Source organism: Ornithodoros turicata, chromosome 7 (genome assembly GCF_037126465.1).
Source record: "Ornithodoros turicata isolate Travis chromosome 7, ASM3712646v1, whole genome shotgun sequence".
NCBI classification, from domain to species: Eukaryota; Metazoa; Arthropoda; class Arachnida; order Ixodida; family Argasidae; genus Ornithodoros; species Ornithodoros turicata.
In genome coordinates this window covers 58,704,478-58,731,458 of record NC_088207.1, presented here as the reverse complement: position 1 = coordinate 58,731,458, position 26,981 = coordinate 58,704,478, and the positions used below count along the sequence as shown (strand labels likewise).

The window sequence follows — 26,981 nt, the reverse complement described above, 5'->3', positions numbered from 1 at the left end:
CGGGTTTTCTCTTTCCGGAGAGGTCTCGCTGCAGTCTGCCCAGGTTGCTTACTAACCCCTTATTCCTTTCTGCAACCATCTTTTCCCACATCTGTACGCAGTCGCTTCGCAAAGCTAATTCGAAATATCTATTTAAAAAACGCCAACTTTGTTGCCCATAAGAAACTGCTCCATCACCTCACCCTCGTGTCCATCACCTCAAAAGGTCGACCGTTGTACTTGATCGCCATCTCCTCCGCTATTTTTACCTGCGCTGGTCTCCGCTCGGTGGCGCGCAGACCCTCAACTTTTTATCAAACAAAAAAACGAGGCCATTGGCAGCTTTGTTTTCTCTTCTCTCCGTGAGCGCTGTACTCGTTCGTTTCAAACAACATCCAAGCGGAGTTACGGGATTTACCCGTCTCTCCGGGAACCGCTTTTCTTTTTTTCTCTTTAACTTTTATGCCTGTTATTTTCTCCCGCTTTCGATTAGGCGCAGCCGCAGCATCGGAGGATACTATTTTCCCTGTTGCCCGTCCGTGCGCAACCCGCAGCTGCTGCCCGAAGGGATTTTGAGCGAGCCAACTCGTTCGCTACTTGTTCTTTCGGAGAGAGAGCATCACGGTCAGTTTCGCGGAACTGTTTGTGTCTGTCCTGTCGGTGTCAGCTGGAGAGTGGTGCCGTCGTGACAGCGGTTTATACGGGGACGAGATGAAGGTAAGCGTGTGTTGTTTTCTCTAATTCGTGGGCCGGTTTGTCTGTGTGTAAGTATTGTATGTCTCACGGCACGTTGCGTGTGTTCGAATGCTGTCCTCGACCATGTTCGAATCGGCAACTTTGGGACCGGTAAGCGACCGAGCGATTCGAGCGTATATACTCCCGCATACCTCTCTCTGGAGCGGTAGTTACGTTCCATGTTGAAGACTGTGCTTTACCACAACCTTGAAACGGACGTACGACTTGTGTTTTGAGATCTTCCTATTTTATGGTTACACCCGGTAAAAAAAACCGTTTTTACCCCCGATTTGCGCCATCGTCAATTAGTGTGAACCCCGAAAAACGCCGAATACCAACTTGCCAAAGTGCAAATTCTGCCGCCAAAACAGACACTGGTGGTGGTGTTCAAAGGAAAGGGACACTGGTGGAAGGTGATACTGAAGGTGTACAGTCATTGCACGTACATTCAGCGCAGCTGCTCAGCATCTCGGGTTCAGCTGAAATGCGAGAAGCGCTTTCTCTTTTTTTTTTCACCCGAAAATCTGCTATTCTCCCGATATCGCCCGATTTTACCCTGTTTTGCGGCACCTGAAATATAACATGACCTTTGCCCCTCCCCCAACCTTCAAAACCCCTAAAACACGAGAACACAGCGGCCTATTCATATACAACGGTATAAGTACATGTCGACGGAGACATCGGAGAGACATATTTTTGTTTTTCAATCAATCAATCGGAGAGCACAAGGGGTGGGCGCGGAGCTGAACGTTACGACCGAACGTCGCGGAAGGTATAGTGTACGCACAGCGGTGATTTGCTACGCTACACATGTGGGTTATGCCATCCTATTGATTGTCTATATGTTTCCGATCTCCATGTTCTAATTCCTACTCGTCAGCTGAATAGAATTTACTCTCTCTCTTTTTTTCCCCCCTTTTTTTCCCCGCCGGCGAGTGTCTAATCGTCAATCACGGAAAAGCTGTTCGTCACGATACGGAAGGCAACGATTACGACGAGCACCCGTCAAATCTTAGCACCCTTGAGGAGAAATATCTTATAATGCGTATTAATTGCGTAAAATAACGCATTCTTACGAAAACAAGAATTGGGTGTCAAAGTCGAGTATCTGAAGTCCGCCTTAGTCGAGTCGAGTAACTGAAAACCGCATTATTTTTAGTATTAAAGGAAAAGCGGTTTATGCTTTCTTTTCGGCGGTGCGATCTCATACGCGATTATAAATTTTGGAACATCGTTAATTAAATTTGCAACGAGTGCCTCGTTTTGCGTGGCAGTATTTTTGGGTTGCTCGGGTGCCACGTTGTTTTTGTCTGCGTAGACAATGACTGTCATATCTTGTACATTGTTGACAGACATACCCAAGTGTTCTTGTACCAATCGTCTTCGAAACAAGATTCAAAACAACAGGAGTAAGATTTTGATTTCTGCAAAACGCGAAACATGTTACTATAACGTTTATAATAGACCACCCGCTGTTTGCAAACACACATTACGTCACAACGTCAGATGTGGCGACCCGTCGTTGGCAAAATAAAACCACGTGCATTTGTAGCCACATGAGTTGTTTTGACGGGTTTTTTCCGATGATGGGTGCATTGCGCGAAACCCTGACCTCAGCTCACAAAACTCGAAAAACGCAAAGTTACACGACGGCAACAAGCACGTGCGCTTGTTTTGCCACTTTTTCCCAATCTCACGATATCTTCATGTGACGTGCCACGGCGGGTGGTCTATTACATACGTGTGATTGTGTGGTCAGTTCCAAGTTTTCTCGTCAGATACTACGCCAGGGTTCCACAGACTCGAAAATGGCGAAACTTTTTGAGCGTATCTCTTCTACAGACACCGTATAGGGTCGTCTCCGTGTCATTTTGATAGGTCTTGAGAGCGTGACTTCGAATCCAAGTATACGATAAGAGATCCCATCAGGGACCCTTATTGGTGAACTTATCTCGCGATGCATTTTGTAAGCTGAGCACATACGGGGGCACATAAGGAAAGTTTATGTTCAATTTGTCCGCCGTTTAAATTGTCTTCTGAACGCGGCCTGTATGTAGGTTCGATGTATCGCTGCTTACACGTTTATGTTGTATCGTGAAGCAATTTGTGCTCTAGATTGTGACGGCGATATTGTTACTTCGTTGCGGAGTTCATCTCGTCTACATTTTGCCGGAGGTATTTGAGGATATCGGAGTATGGGGTATTTACGAGGGGTCACGCGTTTTTCTCTGACATTCAGAGTTTTTCTAATATTATTAGAAATTGATTATATAAGGACTGAGACTTTTTCATATTTTATTTAATACTACGTATAGTCAAATATACGCCATATACTACCCTGGCAGCACCAGGGATAAGCGCGGCCAATATTCTTTCCAACTTGCATGAATGTGCAGCACATAAATGTATATTTATGGGAATTGCATCACAGCTACGCTTGGAACAAAAAGTAACATCGGAGTTTTCTGTTTTTTTTTTTTTTATTGCGTGTTAGCGCCGCGAAGTAACTGTGGCTATGAGCGGTGTACAGATGTGGGCAGATGGAGAGAGGACAGCAGAAAGGAGTGGGGGATAGAGGGGTTACTATGCGTCCTGGGCCGACTTCAGGGGGAACTGTGCCGACATTCGCCTGGAAAGTCATCGGAAAGGAGTTTTCTGTACTAAAGATACCGTTTCGAGGGACTTATTGAAAATAATTCCATAAATCACGTAGGTCAATCCTGGCTCAGACAGAAGATATTCCGTAGCAGACTAGGCCGTGGAACTTCCGCCCCGTCAGCATTTCCTTTTACTTTTTCTTCCACCAGAATATTCCGCAGGAATATCACTCGAGTGTGTGCACGGTACAGACAAATACTTTTCCGAGTCCAGCCCACGACTCCAACCTTCCATGAGCATTTTCAGCTCCTCGAATAACGTGAAAGCAGCCGCTACTTTCCCTTTCCTTTCTGGACTGGACTTCCTCGATCCACGACAAGGCACGTTTCACGCTTAATTACCCGGATAACATAGCATTGAAACAGTCACAGGCCTAGGTCTATAGACACTTCTTTCTTCCTCCAATTTCATGTAATGGGCTCCACTTTAAGTCCTATTTTATGGTACATGTTTCTGGCGAGAAAAAAAAAATTACTAGAGAGAGACAGTGGACGGGACCGACGAGAACTGTCTGAGTGCGGAAATGTATGGTAGAAGAAGGAAAAGCTCTCGGGGGGAGCAACAGCGCTTAGCCCATGATACCCCCTCCTCCCGGTCGCATTTATACTTCGAAACATTCTCTTTAAATAAGCTTATATCTAGGACAAAATGAAAAAGGAAGAAGACAAAACTTGATGGGGTAACTTCGCCAATAATCCTGGTGGTTACCGTGGCACAGGGAGCATCGCAATGAAGAATATTGAGGCGAGATGCTGGCATGTTTTCTGTGGTAGGGTCAGCACACCGCTCCCTCTCCTGTGCCACCATCATCACCCCTCCTTCTTTCGCCCTCCCCTGGGTGCACCGAAACGCCACCCCAGAGCAGACTCACCTTTCCCTCTACATCACCCCACCCCACCCACCCCGCGCTTCAACCAGGGTTTCCCAGGATTTACTTCTAGATAGGGGGAGGGGGTTGGCCTTTCCTGCAAGTATTTTTTGGTTTCTTTGCAACTTCTTTGGGGGAATATCAAGGGGTGCTGGGAAAACTCCCGGCTTCAACTGTGTTTGTTCATACTGAGGTTAAAAAAGACAGACTTATTCAGATTAAGATGGGAAAATGTTGCCGTCCGCTTACGAGGGCTGCCACATGGGAAACAGGATTTGATAAGAAGCACCGTGTTTCTCAAAAAAAAAGAAAAGAGAAAAGAAATGCTTACAGTAAAAGCCTACATTCTGTGGAGGACCGTCATTAGTTTGAAAATGGCATTCTAGGCCACGAAGGCTATATGCCTAGATTGGGATCATTTTTCGCGAAAAAGTCCTTCGTAATGTTACGCTGTAATCCCCATTCTCACGTTCCAACTTCGGCTATTCACAGGTTCGTTGCAGTGTATCCGACTAGCCTCTTTTTGAAGCGCGAACTGGAGTACGCGGGGTCACGGATAATAATGGAAGCTGCAAGAGCCGAAGTTGTCACCCGTTAATAGGGCTCCTTATTCTGTTGTTTACCTTCGTACCTTTATTACATTTCTCGTGTGCAAGGACAATGATAACCGTAATATCGTGAGCCTCAAAAGTACCGCTATGTACGACATGTCTTGGTGCTGTCTCCTTTGTACTTACTCAAGTACCCTTTGCTGCTGCGGCCAATGTATGGCTGTTTTCCGACGGTACGGTTGACGACGTCAAACAGCTTCCCACGGCACTCAAGAAACGCAGGAATGTCACGGCTGTTCTAAGGAAAGAGAACTTACTCACGGATGACTTCATTGCTGCTCATCGTCGTGTGTCGTCTGCTTTCTGTACACTCTTGCGTCGCCGGTCATGCACCCGCATTATAGCCAATGCAGAGCTAAGGGCCAATAATCGGACAAAACGTAACTCCGGATGAAAGAGTGACATGTTTAAAGGAACATCTTCTTTTGTTTTCTTTTTACATTTTATCTTTGGCGCCTTCTTCCTGTCTAAAACGCATCTCCACAGAGGGCGCCTGCCTCGGCGCGGGATCGCGGGATGGTGGGCGTCTCATCCGTGCGAGCAATGGGTGTCTGTCGATCTCTCCTTGCCGTGTTGAAGCCTGTTTATTTTGCACTCCACTGAGGTACATTCGTCTCCATTGCCATCAACGTATCCACGAGCACGTGGACAAAATGACCGGTAAGGGCAGCACCTTGTACATCCAGCCGTTTTTGCAAATTTAGCCCTTCGTAAGCCTAATGTTGTATTTAGGGTTAAACCAACTCCCATACAAACTGTGATCAGCTGTGAGATTCCAGCTGTCATCCCGTGTAACTTCCTGTGTACATCCGTGTACCGCGCAGTGACGTCTTGCATTCCGATATAGGACGGTGGAGAAAGTTTTCTTGTGTTGTCCTTTGCATTTTGTGGTGCAATCTTTCGCGCTGGTTATATTGACGTTTTGTAAGAAAAAACAAGTGTGTATCTGATACTACGTAATGTCATCCGCATAGCTTCCGCTGCAAAGTGAAGATGCCGCATGAATCGTTAAGTGGTGACATTGAAGCTCAAGATGAAGGCAGGATGTCTCGTTTCGCAATGACTTGGAGGCTGTATTGGGTAACGGGTGAGGAAAGCGTACTTCAGCCGGAGACAACTTTTTCTCAATCACTTCGTCCTTCCCCCGCTGTGCCGTCTGCGATGGAACGATAGGAGCGAACGTAGTGGAAGCAAAAACACGGTAGTGAAGTGTATCTAAGATAATGAGAGGGAAGAAAGGTAAACACGTACGGTTCCTTAGAACGATATCTCCGCGCACAATGCAAGACAATTTCAGAGATCTCAACAAATATTGGCGTCAGAATGCTTTATCAGTGACGTACGTTGGTACTCCCGTCGATCAGATAATTGAGGCATTTACACGCGTTATCGGCCCTCTTCAAAGTATTTGAAATGAAGGAGGTAACGGCCGTGTAGTGATAAGGGTCGTTATAAAAGTACCAGATGATGTCGATGAATTGTTGTTCAAACGAGACAACTACTACTTCTAAATCTCAGAACTAAGTAAATATAGAAAGAGAAAAAATAATTTAAGTGCATAGTAGGATGGCTCTCTTCATTTACTCGTTTTGAAATATTGTTTCTTCGGCCGTAATTACTTTAGCTACATCACATTGGAATACAATAAGATATGGGTTTGAAAAGTCACGAATGTCTGTTTTTTTATTTCATTTCAGTTCATATTGTAAAAATTGTTAGACAGCACTGTAGCCAAATATCAATAAAAATGCCTGCTTGGGCAACAGCATCAATTTTGCACGATCCTCTTCCATTTCTTTTACAGAAGACAAACCTGAAATGTGACTGTCACATCCTGACATCAGGAATGCATGAAATGGCTGGTTAAAAAAAAAAAAAAAATTAGCAACTACAACTACAGCAACTACATTCTCAGTGCAGGAAATAAGTTCATATTCCATCCTGTAAAAAAGAGCCCGAGTTTGGGGGGAAAGGAACAGACGACACAGAAGGACCCATAGGCGTGCTGAGTGAGGCAACGTGAGTCGTTGTCTGTTTCTCTTTTTTGCCCAAACGCAGACTTTTTTGCAATGTGGAGTTCCACCACCAGCTCACCTGCATTTATGCTATTTTACCTAAAAGTGACGAACATTCAACTTGTGTATTCCTCGCACACACATACAGAAAAATGCTAGTGCACGGACTGAGGGGATGCGGGGGCCATCATGTTAGTTTTCAGTAGCTCATTAGTTTTTTGCTGACAATTACAGACACGCAGTTTCCATCTTGCTCCTGAATGTGCCTCCCCTCCCACACACACAAACCAAAAAAAGAAGTGGTATTTGATTGTCTAGGTTTCCTCTATTGCCTCCGTCGGGAATCTCTCATCCTTTGGAGGGAAGCCAAGTAGACGTATATTGCAATCTTGAAAAGAACATAATGGTAAATAAAGAAGTCTCAACAAAGACTGGCTGCTGTGATGTAACTGCGGCCTGCGTCACAGTGTGGCTTCGGAAACCTTTTTCCTAATTTTCTTTTTTTCTTGCGGCTTCTTCGTGCTCATAATGTTTACGATGGGTCACGTACGTGTGCAGACTCGTTGAGTGGACGCCTGGCATTGGAATTTTTATGCCAGGCATGCGGAGCTCAATCCTTGGCAGCTCTGTTTCACTCTTCAAGGTGTGTGTGTGTCCGTTTGCGTAACGTTCCTGATGCACTGTGTTGCCATGAAGTGGAATATCTGTAGTTGATGCAAGCATCCGGGGAAGATCATTTTATTTATACTTAACTCTCGATAGTAGTACTCGCCTTTTGTAGCTGAACCACATTTCTGTATCCAAAAATAAAATGAAAATGAAAAGCATCGAATATGCTGGATGCTTCTTGCTCATCGCAGTTAAACCCACTTTCATAGTTCAGTAAATTCAGTTAATGGTAGTTTGGCTTTGCTAAGTGGTCGCGTCTCGTTTTTTAACTAGTTACAGCGTGTAGTAGCCTTTTTATAACATCGACTATAGTTGCGGCCTTCATTCCTTTTCTCTTAAAATACCGCGTTTGTCCCGTAAGGAGAATGAAAAATGGGCAACTTGGACAAAGTATAAAAGGTGGAATCTGTAGATAAAGCTGAATATGTTCGGTGGCACGCATTTGTTCGAAGTAACTGATTCACCAACGAATACGGGCATGTTTCATATACGCGACTTTGTTGCCTTTAAAACATGGTGGACAAGGTTTGGCTCATTTCATTCGATAAACTCGCAGGTTCCTGGTCACATTCTTCAGTTATGTGTTTCTTATGTGCGTCTTAAATTGGGAGACGTTTCCCCTTTCTTTGTTTTACTTTTTGAGAGAGAGTTCTCCGCTTGCTGCGCCGCTCAATCGTAGGTACACAGTGGGTCTCATCGTGAAATAAGTTAATTGTGAGGAACGTCTTTCCTTCCAGGTGTACATCTTTGAGGGATGTGAACTGATGGCGGAAGGCCAGGTGGAACTTCCTCGCAGCTCCTCCCAGGGGTTCATAATGTCATCAGATCCCCAGACCAATGGGACACGCACTCCCCCATCGCCAACGTCTGATCACGATGAGACGCATCATCCCCTGGGGTGCAACACCAGCACCCCTGTCGCAGAACCCAAAGAGACAGAGATGCTTTCAAAAACTAGGTGAGGGTCGTCAACTTTGCCCGATTTAGATCGATATCGTTAGCGTTTCCAGCGAAGTAGGCGCGTGAAAAAAAAAAAATTGGCCACTTTCCCCCCGGTGTTCCGCAAACTAGTATCGTGTTTAGTCTGTGTAGCTTTTAAGACACTTCTGGTGTCCAGGTGGGCATTCGAATTTGCGATCCAAATTTTTGATTTCTGATTGTCCCACGTTTTGCAGGTTTGCCGAGTACGAGTTTATTTTTATTTATTTACGATACTAATTTAACGTGCCGTAAATTAGCCCGTATTGTCTACCACTCGCGAGTGAACGATGTGGTAATAAATTCTGCGAATAAACTATACGCTGATGCACAGATATAAAGGCCACGGTTAATGCATTGGGTATGGCTTATTTGTAAGCCATTAACGTGTTTTAGTCATACGGTACGCTGTCATGCGCGCGAGTAAATAGTGATATTGATAATTTTGCTGATACTTTATAATAACAAATAATTATAGTTTTAATTTTATAATAATTTATAATAATAATAGTAATAATAACGTACATTTTTGTTGCTCTCAGCTCTGTTTCAAAGACTCAGTCCCCCGTGCCCCGTTGGCCACCAGCGGGATCGAGACGCAGTGCGTCGGATGGTGCGGTTCCGGACTACTCCATCTCCCCAGTACTTGGTATAGTGCCCGTAGCACCTTGATTAAAATTGATTAAAAATTAAAAGCGCACGTAATCAGACGTGAGCAGTCTTGACATGTGACCTGCTGTGCAGACACAACTACTCCTGAGAGGTGCCGGAGTCACTCCGACTCGGATGAGCGAGCGGCAGGGCTGCGTGCACGCATCAACGAGAAATACGACCAGCTCGAGAGAGAACTGCGACCGAACCGCGGGAGGTTCCAGAGGGCAACAAATGGGGACAGCAGTAGCAGCAGTAGTCCGACGACGGAAGGTCCAGATAGTCCGGCGGTTATGCGTCTGAGTGATTCCCGCGATGGAGACCTTGCCTTAGATGGGTGAGTGCTAGTTTTTTTTATCCGCGTAATATTTGTAAAATAATAAAAATATATAAAATCCGTAGAACATTGGATAGATGACTGCTAGAGAAACAATTTCGGAGATGTATCAGTCTTTTTCATCTTTTTCCTAATGTTGCATTTAACTTTGAGAAAGTCGTTTGTCTAGGGCATTGCACATGCTATTTGCTATTCGTGTTTTCGTGCTGCTAGTGTCTGAATCTCGAGCAATCTGAAGCAATTTAAAAAAAAATTGAGACGAAATTGGTGTGGATCTGCAATTATGGGGACGTTGTTGGGAAGGTGTGGCAGAAGAGCAAAGAGATTGACCCTGTGCATATGGCCTACTTGCATGGCTTGATGATGTAAGACCATTAAGCTCTCTTTCCTCCATGTCAAGCATAATGGAATGCTGTATAGCTGTCTCGCACATGATTTGGAACCTTGCCTAACAGCATGAGTCTAGCATGGCACGTGAGTAACAATAAAGGAATAGTCTGGCCTGACGGATAAAGCTTGAATTGGGTTGACCCTGAAGAGGGATTGGGCTTGTCATTGGCTGTCGACAAGATGAATAGGTGATCTTAAGTGGATGGACACCGGTTTCCCTAGTTATTTTCGTCAGGGTTTGGGATTGTGAAAACAGGAGATAGGTAATCAAGTTTGCATTTTGGTAACTTCATGTCAGTTTTCTTTTTCTCTATCTGTTGTTGTTGCTCTCAGAAGCAATGCGTCAGCTTCTGTGGAAGGAACTTCATTATGGCTGACGCAAAAGTTGTACTCGTAATTGTTTAGTTGGCGAAGCACCACTTTCCAGCATTTACCCAATGTGTGACAAAAACAATTTACGTTTTTTGTTCTCTTTAATGCGTTCGTAACCTTTTGAAGTATTTGTGCGAAAAATTTGTTTGCATTGGGTTCGTGAACATTGAACATGTTGCATTAATTGAAAAGATGGGAGTACAACTTTTGACTTTCCACTGCTGTGCCAAAGCTGAATAATCTGAATTGAAAGTTGAATAAGTAGCGCTGTGCCTGAACGGTCATTGTTATTTGCGTACTATGTCCAATGACCACCGATAATTTGTGGACAGGAACTGCTATCGTCTTCATAATTGACGCGAATAATTTTCATAATTGACAAAAGCGCATTGTGCCTGTCTCTCTAATGCAGGCAGCTAACAGCAGATGACACATGTGTGCTGAGTAGTGGCAGTCCAGCCTTGACAATGGTGGAACTGAGGGCCAGCGACCCCCGCCAGACAAGGAGGCCGCGTAGCGTCTCTGTAGCCGAAGTCAAGGAGCTGGCATATGCCAGGCTACAGGCAGAGCTGAATAAGGCTCAGCAGGTACCCATTGGGAAGGTTTGAAAACGTGCAATTTCATTGAATTCCGTATTCAAGGAACTGAAGCTGAAGGATGAGGAGGTCGCAAGATTGAGTCAAATCCGTGATGAGGTTGGGGCAGAGTTGGAGGACTTGACAGCCAGCTTATTTGAGGTAATTTGATTTTATCATTGATGCCGGAACGGCTACACTATGCCAGGTTAGTATCTTGTGTGCATATGGTTTACTGTCTTACTAACAGTCGTACCATAACATCAGGTTAAGGATGATGGTTGTTTGGTGACTCATTTGTTTACATAAAGTCATTCGAGAGCACCACAGAAGAAAGTAAAACAAACTGAATTAGTAACATTGCACGCGAGATAACTGTAGCGTGTAACTTGCAGTCGGGAATAAATAGTAAATGTGCGCATAAACTACAATGAATTGACATTAAAACAATTTTTTTTCTGTTTTTACGGTGCTGCACATAAAAGTGAATACACACGTATGCTACACACTCACATATTACCATAATCGATACATATTTAATAGAATAAATAAATAAATACTGTAGTACACTCGATTTTTGAATTCAGTACAAATGTAGAGAATATTATAATTACTTGCGTAAGAGATTTACCAATATTATACTGCGCATCAGAAATAATATGACAGTGCCCATACAGAATCCAACAATATATAGTATCAGGGTGAGCTAATAAGGAACCACCGTAGGATTAATACTGCTTTAAGGCAACTGAAGGCAAATGCTGAATCGGGGAATGAAACATAAGCGAACGTTCTTATAAGAGCAAATGAAAAATTTCAGGAGGCTAACAACATGGTTCGTGAAGCCAACATCAAACAGGCTGCTGCAGAGAAGAGGCTAAAGGAGTCCAATCTCAAGGTTGGTATCATGCCCATATGTTGCATTGGGTTGCCAACTGTTACGCATATTCGAGCTTTGGTTATTAAAATTTGAGGAAATATGTTATTGTAAGCCCCGCAGTTATCTCCAGAGTGTCAAGATTTTAGGGATCTGCGCAGATGTTACAGCATGTTGTGCAACCTTTGCACAGACAGTGGCGGTGAATGTGCATAGAAAGGAGGGCTTGTGAGCTTTCAGATTTAATTAATTCATTTTAACGGGTTAATGAACTAAAACTGATGCATATTGTCAATTTTTGTAAGTGGTTTCATTCTAAGGTCTCTATCTAAAAATGTGCTCATTAAGGAAAGAAAGATCTTTCACCTGTCCAGTGCTGACGTTTGGGACTTATTATATGCTCATTGGCAGTCTTGCATTGCTAATTAAGAGGTCTATTACTATGCACATACATTACATTATTACATACTGTGTTTGCTTAATGAGCTTCATTTTATCACCATGCATCATCCTCTAGACATCCAAGCAGTATTAAAAAAAAAACGTGATTCCCATTCAGTTATGCAACCACCGGAGGTCTGATGGACATCCGGTGGACATCACTCGGATGTCTGAACAGTTCACGAGCTGCAGAAAAGAAACTTATAAGCAAATAAATATCGTATTTGTACATGATTGAAAATGAAATATTTATCGAGCCTCCACGATACAGTGTTGAAGGTGTGAATGTTAGTAGCCCAACACTAACTCAGTGTTTGTCATGACTAGTTATTTCTACTTTGAACCTCATGGCCTGCTTCCTTGAAGGAGGGCCATAACATTGTGCCTTCATTTGGACAAGCATTTTTTCAAAGATGTTAAAATGCGTAATGCCTCCCTTATGTAATACCCCGTACCGGGTGCTTAAGGTATTAAAAATGAAATGAAATGAAATGCTGACGATTGCTGCAATATCCAGATGGAAGTGCTCCAAGCAGAGGTGCAGGCACTGAAGACCCTCATGATAACGTCCACACCAAGCCGTCCCAACCCTCACCTCCACCCACAGCTGGGTAAGAGTAATAGCGGTGGAGGACATAGAAGGTCGCCGTCCAACTATGAGCTCAGCAGCATTTCCTCGCTAGCACGACGTTCACCCCCAACCCAATCCCCACCACCTCCAAACCCAAACCACGTGGCAAACGAATACGTTGACTTCAACCCTGAGCAGTACGAGGTGAGCAGGAATTGGGTCAGCTGCAAAGGTAGTGGACACCAATCGTACAAGTTTGTGAAACAAAGGCACATCTTGGCAACTAAGCCGCCACGAGAGATAACAGATTCCCTTTTTGCAAACACCTTCCTTGCTGTGAAGGGTGTAATATGGTCGCCAACCGATCTTTTGGATTCGGTGACAAAAGTGTGAATCGTGGAACAGCCCAAAAAACTACCGTTGCTAAACAACCTACTTTATTCAGTTTAGTGGCCAGAAAAAGTGGTTGGTATTTTCTTTCTGCGCGATCACGTTCATTTGTGTTTGACAAAGGGAAATTTCTTTGTTGTGTACGTGCGAAAGTATAGCCAGTGCCGAGTTCACCAGTTCTGAGTTAGATGGCTGCACTGTGTCAGGCACGTCATCCTCTGAGTCTGTGCCGCTATCCAATGAGCTGAGCTCGTGCCGAACAATCTCGTCAGCGATCAGTTTATACGCCATTTCGAAGTTTATCGGACCAAAATCACTTTGTTGCCCTGGGCCAAGATCTTGCCTTGCGCCAGGACAGATAAATGGTGGAACCAGAATGTCCAACTTCTCTCTACCATCCAAGCTTCTATATAGACCCAAGGCAGGTCACTGGCTAGGCCGAAAAGCGCAGCTTATATGGCATCTGGAATTTCGGGCACTGTTTTACATTAACTCTATGGGGTGAGTGTCCGTCCCGTGACAGTTATCGGAATAATCGAGCAACTCTGGCAACAGAACGATAGCAGACGGCTCATACACGATGGATTGGATTCGACGCAGCATTTTGAAACAAACATTGCTGAATGCCGCAAACATTACTGACGGAAACTTAGCATTTGCAGCTGTGGTGATGATATCTATCCTGGCGGCTTCTGTGCGTTGGGAGAGGTCATTTCTCTCTTTCCCAAGTTTTCAGTTTCTTACGAGTTCTATGTTCCCAACAAAAGATTTGTTGTTCTTGCGTAGGTTGATCCTGTGTACCACAAAGAATTCGTAGCATGGCGGCAGAATCCTCAGCTGGATCCCAGCGACCCTTTTCTTGCGAGGATATATCAGGAGGATATCATTCCTTGCCTACACTTTGCAGCCTATGATGTAAGTTCTTGTTCTGATGCTGAGAAACGCTAGCAGGTGACACTCTTGTTTGCAACAGTGCTTGAGTTTAGCTCTTCTTGTTTAAACTTTTCTTCTGTTCAAGTGCATGTACAGAAGCTGTACTAACCACACTACCAACTAAACATTCATTAATTCATTCACTAGCCATTCATTAATTGGACTCGGATTTTTCATTTGATTTCGTTGACTTAGGTTTGTTTGAATGTGCTCGTGTTCTGCGCTAAATTGCTCCTATCTTAACTGGTATAGTACAATCTTTCTTCTTTGCTATAATCTCGCGCTGATGTCTTTGCAGTTAACCCAAGAGGTTCTGAAGGCAATTGAAAACAATTCCATCACTATTGAAGCTGTGAGTGGCAACAGTCCCTTTCCAAAGTAAGTTTGTGAGGCATGTATGTGATCTGATAACATTTGTGAATTATGTTCAGACTTAAAGAAGCACAGAAAGTGCTTCAGTCACTACCTTCGTTTAAACCGGTTGGTTATCCTGCCTACTAAGATGCACCATGCAAAGTGATTCATTCGATAGATGCATAAATATCGCGGAATACAATTTTAAAAATCGCAACCGTGCACAACTGTAGCAATCATCAATTCAAGTCCAATCACTCCGATCAATTCGAGTCCGGTCACTCTCGGAACCGTTATGACATCACTGTTGACGTTTTTCATCCTCCTCCTCCTTCTCGTTTCACCCTGCAGAGCGAGCCTAGTGGGAACACATGTGTTGATGTTCGCGTGCATTTTTCGTAAGAAAAATATTGCGTACAAATACATTTTTTGTATTCATCGTCAAGTCAAGTCGCATCCTTGCATAATGCGTCAGAAACAGAAAATCTCTGAGATGACTTTCTGTTTTAGTCTATAGAAGTACCCTTATGAACTGCATCTAGTAGATCAATCTTTATATGTTGTCTATTTAGCATATTCAGTCATGCTAGGAAACACAGAAAATTGCGGAGCTCTAGGAATCATATTTAATATAGTCTTATCAGGATTTCACCATGAATCTCTGAAAATTTATGGGTTGCTTACTTCATGCTGTTTAGTCCCTCAATATGCAGTACCCCTTGTTCAGATAAATCAGTTAAAATCACTAAAAATATGAATAGTATAATCAATAATAAAAATGTAATAAATCACTAAACAATGAAAACCACTCCCACTTTAATCGTGTCTGGCCTTTGTGCAGGAAATGCTCTCTCCTTGATGCTCCCCGGTTGTGCAAGTATCGTATGAAGCTTGGAGATTCCTCTAGCTGGCATTACATCTCCCAGTTGTGTAGAAATAGGGTAAGTCCTTGTGGATGCCACAATTAATTTGTTCGTTTTATTCATTATTTATTAATTTAGACGAAGGTGGTCATTTCATTTTGCTCAGTCACGTGCGCACTCACGCATAGGTTGGAAGTGTTCAGCGTCACATTGTAGTGGGCCTTACTCACAGCCCATCATATCGCATCAACATCATAACTTCATCATAACCAGGGTTGTGACCTGTCAGAGTCTTCACTATGGCAAAAATTGGAGGATGTTTATCGGAGTTTTCAATTTCTTGAGTTCTGAATTCGCTCATGGTTATCTGGCAAAAATTTGCAAATTACAGAATTATTACGGAACAAATTAATATTCAGAAATAACGTACTATCAAAATCAAATATCAAATACACGATTGTGATATTAAGCCCAATTATCGAATACTTGGAATATTTACGCAGCCCTATAAAACGGTAGTTCCTTGTTGTAGGAAATTTATAAATTCTGCTCGCACGTGCGCTCTAGCCTTTGCTTCCTTTACATCCTACAGTGGATAATAATTTATGCCACAGTACATTGGCACTAATACAAATACTTTATTGAAGGTTACGTGCAAGTACATGTCGTCCCTTTTACATATTTCACGCTTTGTTCCCTCCACAGATAACTTCGGTGTGTGATTTCTTCTGTTACCTCAGGTATATTCAGCAAGGACTAGTTCGAAATGGAAGTGAGTATTTGCCTGCTTGTAGGTTAGATGTTTCTGTCATCTTGATTCGTTTAGATGTTGTTTAACAAAACTGGGGACCCAAGTCGCTTGTATGCCCTGAGTTCGACAACTGTTGATTGTTTTTCAGTTCACGAAGTGTACTGGGAGGTGATCCGGAGACGAAGGTCCATCGCGCTCGCTCGACTCGGAATTTGTTTGACATCGTAAGCAACCTGCATTTGTTCCCAACAGTTGGGAGTCCCAAGTATTGCGACAGGCACCATCTGCAACTGCCGCATAATTCTGTAGATGTACACACGGTTGTAAAGTCTCACTCATTGTACATATCTTCATAGCCATTCTGTAACTGACACTGAAAGCTGTCAAGTATAGCTTGTCTACAATGTGTCCTGGCTTCTAAATGGGTGCCATACACCTGACAACATGACCATGTATCTGTTGTGGTTAGGGGTGTGCGTAATATACCCGCATATATTATGTGTCAATGTAACTGCTAAGCAGCACCGTTGATGTGAATGTGAGAATGCAGTCGTACGTGTAATGGAGCCGGTGATACCTTGTGGGTTATGTGCAGCTTCAGAGGGCTCTCCAAGCAATGACATCGGGATATTGTGTAACTAGCAGTAAAACTGAGAAGAAATGCATAATTACGTAGCAGAATTGTAAAATTGAAGTTGGTGCCTCCTAAGCCAGGGTTTCCGTCAAGGCTGGCAATGGAGTCCATCCGGCATCACGAGATCACGCGAGTCCTAATGAGCCAAATGTGCTTCACAGCCAGTGAAAGGCAGTGTTCTGGTGCAGATACCATCGTGAGTAATAGAATAACGGTAATGAGGTACGCGGATGTGTCCCAACATTGTACATGATAGCATTAGTGCAATCCCGTTAATTCCAACCGGTGCTCCAGTCCCATCAAAGTCATATGTGTTGCAATGGAGCTCTGTAATTTGAGCTCACAAACGTGCTCGACAGTTTATTGGAATGAGATTGCCAGGCCGCGTGTGACTCAGCCACGCTCGGGCGGGTGTGCTGCTTGCATGTCAGGGACACCCTTCGTGTTGAGAACACCGCCAACAATCGCGAATGTGCTGCGAGGTCTAGCGAGCCATAACGTGCATTTACCCTTATTCGGAGCAGCCACCTTTAGTTTGAACTTTATTGGGTCCCCTTGGAGCTCGAATAACGGGATTGCACCGTATCACTAATGGAAAGGCCTCTGGGGAGAAGACATTGCTTCGTGTTCACAGATGTAATACAGCTTACTTCACTCGATATGCTTCGGTCACTCTGATGATACACCTATAAAGCGTGTTATCGTATTCAGCCTTTGTGAAGATGGTTGTGAACGTAGTTTCCTTCTCTGCGCATTATGTAAACTACAATGCTGCTGATTTCTGGCATGTTTTGCGCGTGTCAAGAACAAATGAGACGTACCTAAATTTAAAGTACCAGTTGAACTTTGTGATGCTGAGGAACACATAAGTAGTGCAACGTGACAGTCGCAAGTGCACAAAGTTTGCTAGTTATCTGAACTGAGTGTTCCTTGTTGGCCTCCGTGAGGTACAGCTTATTTGCTTGTTCTCATTAATTACGTAAAAATATAACTGATTCTAATAGTAGCCTTCTGCATTAGGTTAATACCACGGTTTAGTAGATAAGCATGTAGTGGAGGTCTATTACAGTCACTATATAAGCTTATATAATAAGTGTTATATTATAACAGTATTGTAACGGGTATATGATATTATAAACAATATCAGATATATAATGCAAGTTGTTATAATGAAACCTTCAGTACTACAGTGAAGTCACTTGTCCCAATCAGCAATTCCAGTAGGACTCAGCGTGCAGATATACGGGACATAATAATTTCCAATAGTGCATTCCGTACTTTACTGTACGGTGCCCTTGCAATTGTACTGATTGCACTATGTCACGCTAAGACGCTTGCCCCTACAACTCTTTATAGACAGACACTGCCAAAATACAAGGTTGCCTATGCCTCACCAAAACAGAACTGCAGTAATAGCGAAGTGAGTGGGTGGTTTTCAACTGGACCTGGAAAGTGTGTGCTTTCACCAGGGGCACTCTGGCAGTCCTTCATCAAATGAAACTCTGAGGCAACCCTTGTGCTGGAGAGAACCGCTTTGTTTGTATAAATTGTCTCAGTTGAAAAATAAAAATGCTGGGACAGACCATTTACATTCTGTGGGGCTCTACTACCCTGTTCTCCTGAACTAGCATTTGTGTCAACAATGCATACACCTGCAACAACTATGATGAGCTCTTCCTAGAACACCAAGCTGTTTGTACATTAAGTTGTTGGTAATATTATGCATTTCTAAGTATTGTAGAAAAATCATTATCAATAGCGAAAGCATGATGTTGCTTAATGCTGCTGTACAGAATTGTCCCATCCTGCGACAACCATCACTTGTCACGTGCTTACGATTGTCATGTTGCACAACTATCTTCTACTCAGCATGCAGTCCCACATTTTAATGCGTCAGTATGTGACAGACAGATGAGTAGTTCCCACTAGAAGACAGCAGATATGGGCAGCGGAGAGAAGCGTCAAGCTAGAAAGTTTGGAATGCCGAGCTTTCTTCGTGGCATTTGTGAGACCTTGCAAGACCCCTTGACCAACGATGTGGGGCTTATTGAAAGGAAAGCCAACTAAGCTTGAAATACGTCAACCGTTAGGCATTGCTGTCGATGTCAGTGTCCATATTCATGTTTTTTCGCATTGGTACGTGGCAGTACATATCGTAAGAACATCACATGCCTCCTCGGTCAATAAAACGTAGAAGGGCGTCACTTAATGATAAAACCCTCGTACCTGAATTGGCGAGATAAATACACATTACTATGCACGAAATGATACATAAACTATCCAACTACTCTCTTCAGATAGTTAACACATTTATGGGTTCACGCAGCAACTCTGTCGTACCAAACTACAATATTTGTGGTTGAACCTTTTATTTGTACATGTAATGTGTTACTTCGTGTTGTAACCTTTAAAATATCATAGTCTATCACTTGAGCAAGCCATTTTGCTTGTTTCCATTATATTCTTGAGTTTGCTTAAGTGAGGCAAGTTGTACAGAATTCATAAAATATTTATACAGAGGCATTTATTTACAACTGTTGCTCTGGCTTAATGTACAAGCTCATATAGTACACACAATGACGTTGATTATGGCACGTGTTTTGTATGTAATGGCGCAGCGTGTGAATGTCCTTTAGTGCAGTTTGCATTGAAGGTCGACGGAAATATAGGAAGAGTGTGGTTTTGTGGGCTAACTACAATTTTGTGCTGTCCGGTGCCAATGTCTTCATATGACGGTTGCATTGCAGCATTTCCTGTTGTAATAAATACTTCTAGTCTCTCCTGTACGAGCGAGGCATATGCTGAAAAATGTACTACATTTCTTAAATCGCGTGGCGACTTTAGAGCTTTCGCGATCGTTGCATTAGGAACGTGCAGACTGTAAATATGCTACGCTTCATCTATAGTATGCTGAACTGTACAGGTAATGGTCCGGTTTATTGATGTTACTTGCGACATGCGTTTAACTTGTAGAGAGTGATATTTCTTTTACATTCATTGACATATCTACGCATAATGTTGCAACCTGCAAGCGAGACGGTTGTCCCATTTTTGAAAAATAAAGATGTTACATAATGTTCCGGTATGTCTCCTGTAGAAGCGCACAATAAATACGTGGATATACATATTTCTGTGCGCTCACTATTGTTTCTGAACAAATGTGGGTAACATTACTGATGTTCAATAAGGAAGGGGACAAGAAAGAAAGCTCAAGAACAACCCGTAAAAAATAAAGAAGGAACAGCCGACATCAATGTCCGAAAGGGTACTTTTTTTTTTCAGTTTCGCGCAATAACGAAATCGAAACAACATTAGTCCGTCGCGTGGCCGCGTGTGGCGTGACCGTACCAACCGTAACGTGATTATCATGGCGACTCACAGTCGTGGGTTGCATCGCCGGCATAAAATTTAACCCGCCAGCAGTTGAAAAGCATGAACATTTGCAGTGCTATGGTAAGACAATCTCAAAATGATCTGGAAGCAGAGGCTGCTGAAGTTCGTGCACCGAGCGGCCTTATCTGTGCCGGTCACAATCGCGTTCTTCGACTGTGTCGCTTATGTTGCCAAGGTGGAAGGTGTCTCCATGCAGCCTACTCTAAATCCAGATACCAATCACCCAGACTTTGTTCTTCTGAACCGGTGGGTGTCACGAACCTGCAAGGTGAAGCGTGGTGACGTCATTGCGATTACATCGCCGAGAGACCCAAGCCAAAAGCTGATTAAAAGGATTATCGCTCTCGAAGGTGACGTAGTGAGAACACTGAGCTACAAGAAGCGTTTTGTCACTGTACCCGCGGGCCACTGCTGGATTGAAGGGGACAATTCGACCAAGAGTTTAGATAGTAACACTTTTGGACCTATCGCGTTGGGCTTGCTGGTCGCGTCGGCAACTTATATTGTGTGGCCGCCGTCGCGGTGGGGACAATTAGAATCTTTCGTGCCGGACACTAGGAAACCGGCTGCGAAGGTTCAACGATATTGGACTATGGATCCGATATTTCAAGAAAATGAATGATGCCCTTATCCCGAGCGAATTTGTAGGTGCAGACTAGTGTCGTTCCTCTCCGATAAATTATGCTCTATGTCGATTTTGAGAAGGCTGTGATGAATACAGAGAGATACTGCTGCTGAATGAAGCCAGTGTTGGTTTGCAATCGTTGGCGACATGTGTGTCAAAAGGCTGCGGTGTGTTGTATACATCCTGAGATGTTATAGTGGCATAAGAACATGTCGTGTTCAACCTGGGGAACCTGTTCCTGCATCCCATTACATGAACATTTATCTCTGTATTGGTGAACAGGGAGATATATTATTGCGATATTCTGCCACAGTTCGCACAACAAACTAGTTCAAAATGTAAAATCGATCCCTCTGAGCCCTCAGAAGAGAACTTGACCCCATCACGTTGTCTGGCAACCTTTGCCACGAATGATAGGGTTACTTCTTCCGATTCGAAGAGCGAGGGAGGTGTACGCCTTTTTTGTAGGAATTTTGATGTACGATAATTGCCACAAAAAGGTGTACGCCCCTCTCTCGCTTCGAATCCGAAGCGATAACCGGTAACCCTATCATTCGTGGCAATGGTTGGCAGACATTGTGTTATGGGGTGAAGTTCTGTTCTTCTGAGAACATAACTTCACCACATAGCACATTGAGTGTGCCGAGTGAAAACTGAAACACAATGACGCATGTACTGGAAGTTCAGCACTGAGGTTTAAGGATTTATGGATTTCACAGCATATACCAACCAGCACAAATTTTAGCGTAACTTTGCATGTTCAGTATCTAGTTCAGTATACCTTGGTGCACAGACATTGCCTATTGCTGTGCTACATTGGAGTGTCAAGTTGTGACAGCCTACTGGGAATTTTCGTGGTATGTTTCGTGGTTCCAAAACACATGGGCATTTTTTTTTTCACCTTTTTACTTTTTTTGGTACACTGTGCGGTCGCGTGCTAAGGCGGCTCACGTGACATCAGTCCACCTCTCAAGTGCATATCATACGTTAGTGGACACAGATTATGGTTAATGTCATTGCACTTATAAAGCATATGGACCAGAAGCTTCACCACAGCTAAAATTATCATGTTTCACACATGCAAAGTGGTCAGGACGATCGCCTTCCACGCTGATACAGGGAGGTGACGTGGGTTCGAACCCCGGCTGGGTTGTCCGGCAGACCTTCCAAACGAATGTTGGCGTAGCTCCTGCTGAAGTCGGCCCAGGATGCATACTACCTCCTCCCCCACTCCTTCCTGCTCTCCATCTGTCCACATCTGCACTCCCACACACTCAGTCACAGTTTCTAACATGGAAGACAAAGGTTACTTCCAGTTCATGCAGTCAGTCTGGGTAGAATTTCCACAAAATTTGGAGAATATGACAATGAAAAAATGGCTAGGAAGCAAGCGAGCTGGTGGAGATGATGCATAATGTAAAAACCCCGAGACTAGGGAACACGAAGAGACAGACGCAACACAAAGTCCCTTTGTGTTCCCTAGTCTCAGGGTTTTTACATTATGCATGGAGAATATTTTCTACCTTTTTATAGTGCAGAACATGGAAAACACAAAGTGTAACACTACAACTTTATTTTTCGGTACGGTGATTACACAAATCAGTGATTGCGGTTCAGATCTACAAATAATTTTCCACGTTCACTCGCAGGAACTCAGATGGTTTGAGCACTTGTATGCTTTTGAATAGTATTGATGGCACTACTAGTAGACGACATTTTTAATTCGCCGAAGAAGAAAAATTAAGTTATTAGATACAACCACTATCACAAAGCACTGCAAATTTCATATCAAACGAATGAGCAATTCAATCAATATCAGTCTCCTGTGCTATTGCTGTCCTGAAGGGAAACTGTTGTATTAAGCTGCCCCAAATGAGACACAGTTGTGTTGTCATCTGCTCCCTGTTCAAGGACATTGTGCACTGTGGTGTTTGGAACCACGTCAGGACTCCCGGTCGCATTTGACAGAAGCAATGGGGCGAACATTTCTTCACTGGACGACGTCCCGCTAGTGTGCGTCGATGGGGCAGTCACACTTGCCGTCTGCATAAAAATAGGTGCTTGAATCTGTGCACAGCTTGGGACAGGACACGAGAGTGTCGCATTTCTCCATTGCAGCAAGCAGGAACGTTGTTACACAAACTGAGAGATGGATAGAATAGCCGGTCACTCGTTTCGCTAACACGGGGCCGCTCCAATGAAGAAACACGTCAGCGCAGTGTTCCTTCCGTAAACGTTTGTCCCAAGATGCGGTTTATTACATCATGCACATATTGTACTGCACACTGGAGTATTGAGGAAAAAACAAGTATTTTTCTGCGTGTCGTATTCGTCAAACTTTGACATCATAGCTCCGGCCATTCCTACTGGTAGTCGTAAGCACGTGACCTCTCTCGCGCTTTCTGACTGGCGGACACGGCCGCTGTGGCGTCAGAGCAACATGAGTTTCGGTATTCAAGTTTCGCATCGATGCAATTAGTTGCATTTCACATTCATCCGCGATAACTTGTCCCAACCCCTTTAATGGGATTGCGAAACGTGAGAGGTCCAAGAGCACCAAAATCGTTTGCAAAATTATAAACTACACGATAGAATTTAGATATAATTAAGAGTGCGAAAGCGCGTCACGACGCCTTCCTTAGCAGACGACTCTGCATGTGGCCGCTACAATATGGCTAGCATACCGCTAGGCAGTTTGAATTAAAATGAGAAAGAATGAGACATTGCTCGAAACACTGCTCAATATTTTAGCTGCAGCGCAATTGTATTTGCAAAGAGGCCCTGAAAAACCGGTGCCGCAGGACTAGCACGACCAGCACGACCTTGCATTGCGACCACGGCGACCACGAAGGTGGCGATCTTGCAGCTGATAGGACCATCTGTTGGACACACCGCGAAACTTCCACATGCGCACGCGCCAGCTACTGCTATCCTCTCCAGTGCCTCCGTAGATGGCGCGCATTACTACAACTTCAAAACTTCAACGACGATCCTATTTAGTTAAGTTTTTAGTGCTTGTTTAGTATGCTTTTTTTGTGCGCCTATCGTAAATGATGAGCAAATGAGTAATCGTGGTAAATGAGTGAGAAGCGGTTCCCGAAATCTCGAGGGTGACTTGAAGATCACATGAATCACATGAATACATGAATATTTGCCTTTGAGACCGTTGTCTTCCGATGGATCAATGTTGTGTACAGCCAGACCAGCTAAGGCCAGGATAAAAGCATCAGAATGTATGAATCAGTGGTTTATTCAGAAGCCCATGCACGGTGAGAGTTGGAAATAATTGGAGGGTCGTTATTTTTTGTGCGTCATAACAGCTTACCGACATATCCTTACCGACAAGTGTCTAAAGCTGAATAGCAAGTACAGGTACGCAGGTCAGGTCCCCCAAACTCACCTCGGAAAAGCGTGCAACGAAGAAGGCCGCCACTAGATACCCCACTGTTGCCGTTCCGGATCACTTCAGCGCGCTAAGTTTAGCGGCAAAATGTTTTTGTTGTTTCTGCGAATGAATCTAGTCTTTATATGTCCAAATAAAACGCGTATAACAACTTTCTTTGTCGTGTTTCACTTTTTGGTCCCGTTTTTAAACGCGTTGAGCGATCGGAAGGATCTAGTGCACGGCTGCGTGCATCACATAGCGTACCTGTCGTACCAGGCGCCGCAGGCGCTGCAGTCGTCCATTTCTCCTTCGGTGACTTGGCCTGGCTTGGATTGTGCTTCAACTGGATCTTTAGCGCGCTACAATCCACGCAAGCCAACGTCTGGTAACAATGGGGTATCTAAGGGCGGCCTCCGGCATTGCACGCATCGGGATAGGAACAAATACATGGGAAAATGGCGACCTTGGGGGACCTGACGCAGGTAACGCAGGTAAAGTAAGGGGGTTTTGCCGAAAATTTGAGAGGGTGTTAGTGTTAGGGCGTGTAGGTCGGGTCACAAGTACCAATTCATGCCTCTTGAGTTCGCTGTGGTGGCACTCGTTTGAATACGTCGAACAATTCGCCAGATGAGTTAGTGGCGTGGACAGAGTTCAAAGGGGCTCAGAGTGACCGATGTTGGACCCACTAGCTGAGCACCCCAGTGGTGGCCGGCACGCAATTTTGATTCGCAGGGATGCCGGGGCCGTATATTAAAAGGACGTCGAGCCATTAATGGGACTTGCGTATACCTGAACACTTTTTCTGTATCTAGGTGACGTGGGTCTGTGGCAACCGAAAGCACGTCGTGACTGGCGGACTCTTAACGACTACATGACGTCATCGTGCTCCAAGCCACTCCAGTGCTTACCCTTCCGGTGCTGCTCTTCGCAGCAGCCGATCTGTCTTGCGGTGCTTCGTTAAGCAGGTCGCGGTGTCCCCCTTCCAGCCTATCCTGGATGACAAAGAAGGAAGCGGACGCAGCGGCCGTGATGAGCACGAACGCCATGGGCAACACGATGCACGGGTTGGGGCCCGGGCGCGAGGACACAAAACGGCACTTGACACGTTCCAGCAACGACGCCTTGGTGGTCTCCACTGCTGGAGCGACTGGAGTAGCCGTCGTCGTCTTATGGCCCCGAGGCGCAGAAGCAGAAGTGGCTTTAACAGCAGGCTTAGGCATCGTTCTCTTGGTTTCTGCAGAACAGCAGGGGTTGTACTTCTTTCGCGACACCGAGCATCAACCACGCTACAAGAGTCTGTCCACGGACACACAAGACGACACGACACGAGAGTTCTCAGACACAGCAATAAAATTTATTGGCTCATCTCAACCTAAATGCTTAAAACCTTCCAAGTGGTCGGTCTTCTTCATGGATCTACACCAGCTAGCCTGCACCCTTTCCCTGGTTACAAGAGTCTGTGTTCGTATATGTGCCAGTACCTCTGCACGCGTCACACAAAGTTGTTTCAATCAGCCGCGGAGGAAGACTGCCATGTTCCAGAGGGAAGCGACTAGGCCGTTACTTACTGGGTTCAGTTGTACAGTTATTGCATAACAGTTGGAAAGGTATATAATTTCGGAACTCCCGAGTAGGCGTGTCCGTATAGCGTCGTATCAAAATGGCCCTCAAAGTGACGCGTGCAAAAGAGTTTCCGTTTACCTCCTCCTGGTACAACCCATCCCTTAGCCACTTACAGTGCACCTCTTTCTTGCTTTGAATGCACGACTTTCTAAGCATCTTGTCGAACAACAACACTAGACATGCAAAATTCGTCGGAATCCTTCCATTGGATAGAAACGGGTTGTGCGCAGCAATACATCATGACTACGTATACTCTGAAGCTTGCACCTGAAACGACATGCAACCTTAATACGAAGCATGGTTTCAGTATAGCTTTTCTAGAACAAAGACACAGAGGGACGCCATGAGTTCGATGAGCAACCGAGGCCAATAAATGAAACCAATAATCAAATAGGCACTAGGAGAAGCCTTAAGGTGCGTCCTCACTCTGCAGATCGGCAAGACCGATCGGCATAATGAGCCATATAGGCAAAGCCGATCGGCATAATGACGACGCACCTTTAGAGTTCCTATCACCGTGTTCTCCCTCCACCTTTACAGATCCCCACAGGCACGCAACTGTGTGTTGTACTTAACGATGTATCTCACAAACTCAACAACGTTTTTCGTCATTCTTCGTCCACACAATCGTCCGCTCTGTTTGAAGATCACTCGTGACACTCGAGGCGAGGGCATCTAGGCTCTAGAGATCCCTGAGGTCGGAGTTGAGAATACGGCAGTAAGAATTGGCATCAGAGACTTTCCGAACCTCTGTGACGACTCTACGAGGGGGTTTCTGACAAAACCCCTCGAATATTGCTCGAAGCGGCAGATTGAAACAATTATCGAGCGACAAAAAGCAACGGCAAGCAGGACACAAATATACATTAAAAAGATGTAACGGTCGAACTCACACTGTAGGTACGACAGGAAAGAGAGAACGGTTGCACGACGTCCGTCCTCGTCTTCTTCGGAGACACTTTTCCATTTCTTCATCCTGTCGATGCTCATGTTCGTATATGAGGGTTCGTTTCACATTAACAAATTTTATTGCCCTCTTTGTCCGCGGCTCATTCATCTTTTTACTTGTATGGCCATCTGTGATTTTTAGAAAAATTAGAAAACGTAACTATGGCAAGAACATGTAAGAAAAAAGAAAAGAAAAAGAACTGTGCAGTACTGAAGATATGAGCGCCTTCGTCAAGAATACCTGGCTCGCCCTCTGGCCAGAGCCGGCGCCCCCCTCCTGCCCATCCTATCATTTGGGGCTTCTCACTTGGGGAGGTGGAGCTGGGCCATAGCGTCCAATGTGGCTGCTTTTGTC

General features: G+C 44.4%; 3 protein-coding genes across 6 annotated transcripts; 2 read left to right on the top strand and 1 right to left on the bottom strand.

Annotated features, from left to right (window-relative positions):
* The first annotated feature begins 597 nt into the window (after positions 1 to 597).
* Positions 598 to 25,426, top strand: LOC135401744 (guanine nucleotide exchange factor for Rab-3A-like). Of its 4 annotated transcripts, XM_064634305.1 has the most exons (15): positions 598 to 696; positions 8,273 to 8,493; positions 9,056 to 9,162; positions 9,258 to 9,501; positions 10,676 to 10,850; positions 10,905 to 11,000; positions 11,659 to 11,736; positions 12,674 to 12,767; positions 12,840 to 12,931; positions 13,904 to 14,032; positions 14,349 to 14,428; positions 15,246 to 15,345; positions 15,973 to 16,039; positions 16,167 to 16,242; positions 18,009 to 19,731. In XM_064634305.1, exons 1-15 carry the CDS (start codon positions 691 to 693, stop codon positions 18,148 to 18,150), a joined length of 1,707 nt encoding a protein of 568 aa, XP_064490375.1. In that variant the 5' UTR covers positions 598 to 690; the 3' UTR covers positions 18,151 to 19,731. The 4 variants fall into 4 exon arrangements, with proteins under 4 accessions (XP_064490375.1, XP_064490373.1, XP_064490376.1 ...); XM_064634303.1 differs by having other exon boundaries at positions 600 to 696; positions 12,674 to 12,931; XM_064634306.1 differs by lacking the exon at positions 18,009 to 19,731 and adding an exon at positions 24,868 to 25,426 and having other exon boundaries at positions 602 to 696; positions 12,674 to 12,931.
* Positions 20,002 to 20,782, top strand: LOC135400158 (mitochondrial inner membrane protease subunit 2-like). Its single transcript, XM_064631891.1, has one exon. It carries the CDS (start codon positions 20,122 to 20,124, stop codon positions 20,665 to 20,667), a length of 546 nt encoding a protein of 181 aa, XP_064487961.1. The 5' UTR covers positions 20,002 to 20,121; the 3' UTR covers positions 20,668 to 20,782.
* Positions 22,227 to 26,686, bottom strand: LOC135401745 (uncharacterized). Its single transcript, XM_064634307.1, has 3 exons — positions 26,572 to 26,686; positions 24,964 to 25,289; positions 22,227 to 22,713 (listed from the first exon to the last, which is right to left on the bottom strand). Exons 2-3 carry the CDS (start codon positions 25,273 to 25,275, stop codon positions 22,486 to 22,488), a joined length of 540 nt encoding a protein of 179 aa, XP_064490377.1. The 5' UTR covers positions 25,276 to 25,289; positions 26,572 to 26,686; the 3' UTR covers positions 22,227 to 22,485.
* Positions 26,687 to 26,981: the final 295 nt, after the last annotated feature.

What these genes read in the sequence shown, in the direction of transcription:
- LOC135400158 (XM_064631891.1), top strand. Translation starts at nt 20,122, where the DNA reads ATGATCTGGAAGCAGAGGCTGCTGAAGTTCGTGCACCGAGCGGCCTTA.
- LOC135401745 (XM_064634307.1), bottom strand. Translation starts at nt 25,275, where the DNA reads ATGCCTAAGCCTGCTGTTAAAGCCACTTCTGCTTCTGCGCCTCGGGGC. An exon ending in CGAAGAGCAGCACCGGAAGG is followed by an intron (nt 22,714 to 24,963) that starts GTAAGCACTGGA and finishes ATTTTTATGCAG; the next exon opens with ACGGCAAGTGTGACTGCCCC.
- LOC135401744 (XM_064634303.1), top strand. An exon ending in AGGACTAGTTCGAAATGGAA is followed by an intron (nt 16,040 to 16,166) that starts GTGAGTATTTGC and finishes ATTGTTTTTCAG; the next exon opens with TTCACGAAGTGTACTGGGAG. An exon ending in CTCGGAATTTGTTTGACATC is followed by an intron (nt 16,243 to 18,008) that starts GTAAGCAACCTG and finishes AACTCTTTATAG; the next exon opens with ACAGACACTGCCAAAATACA.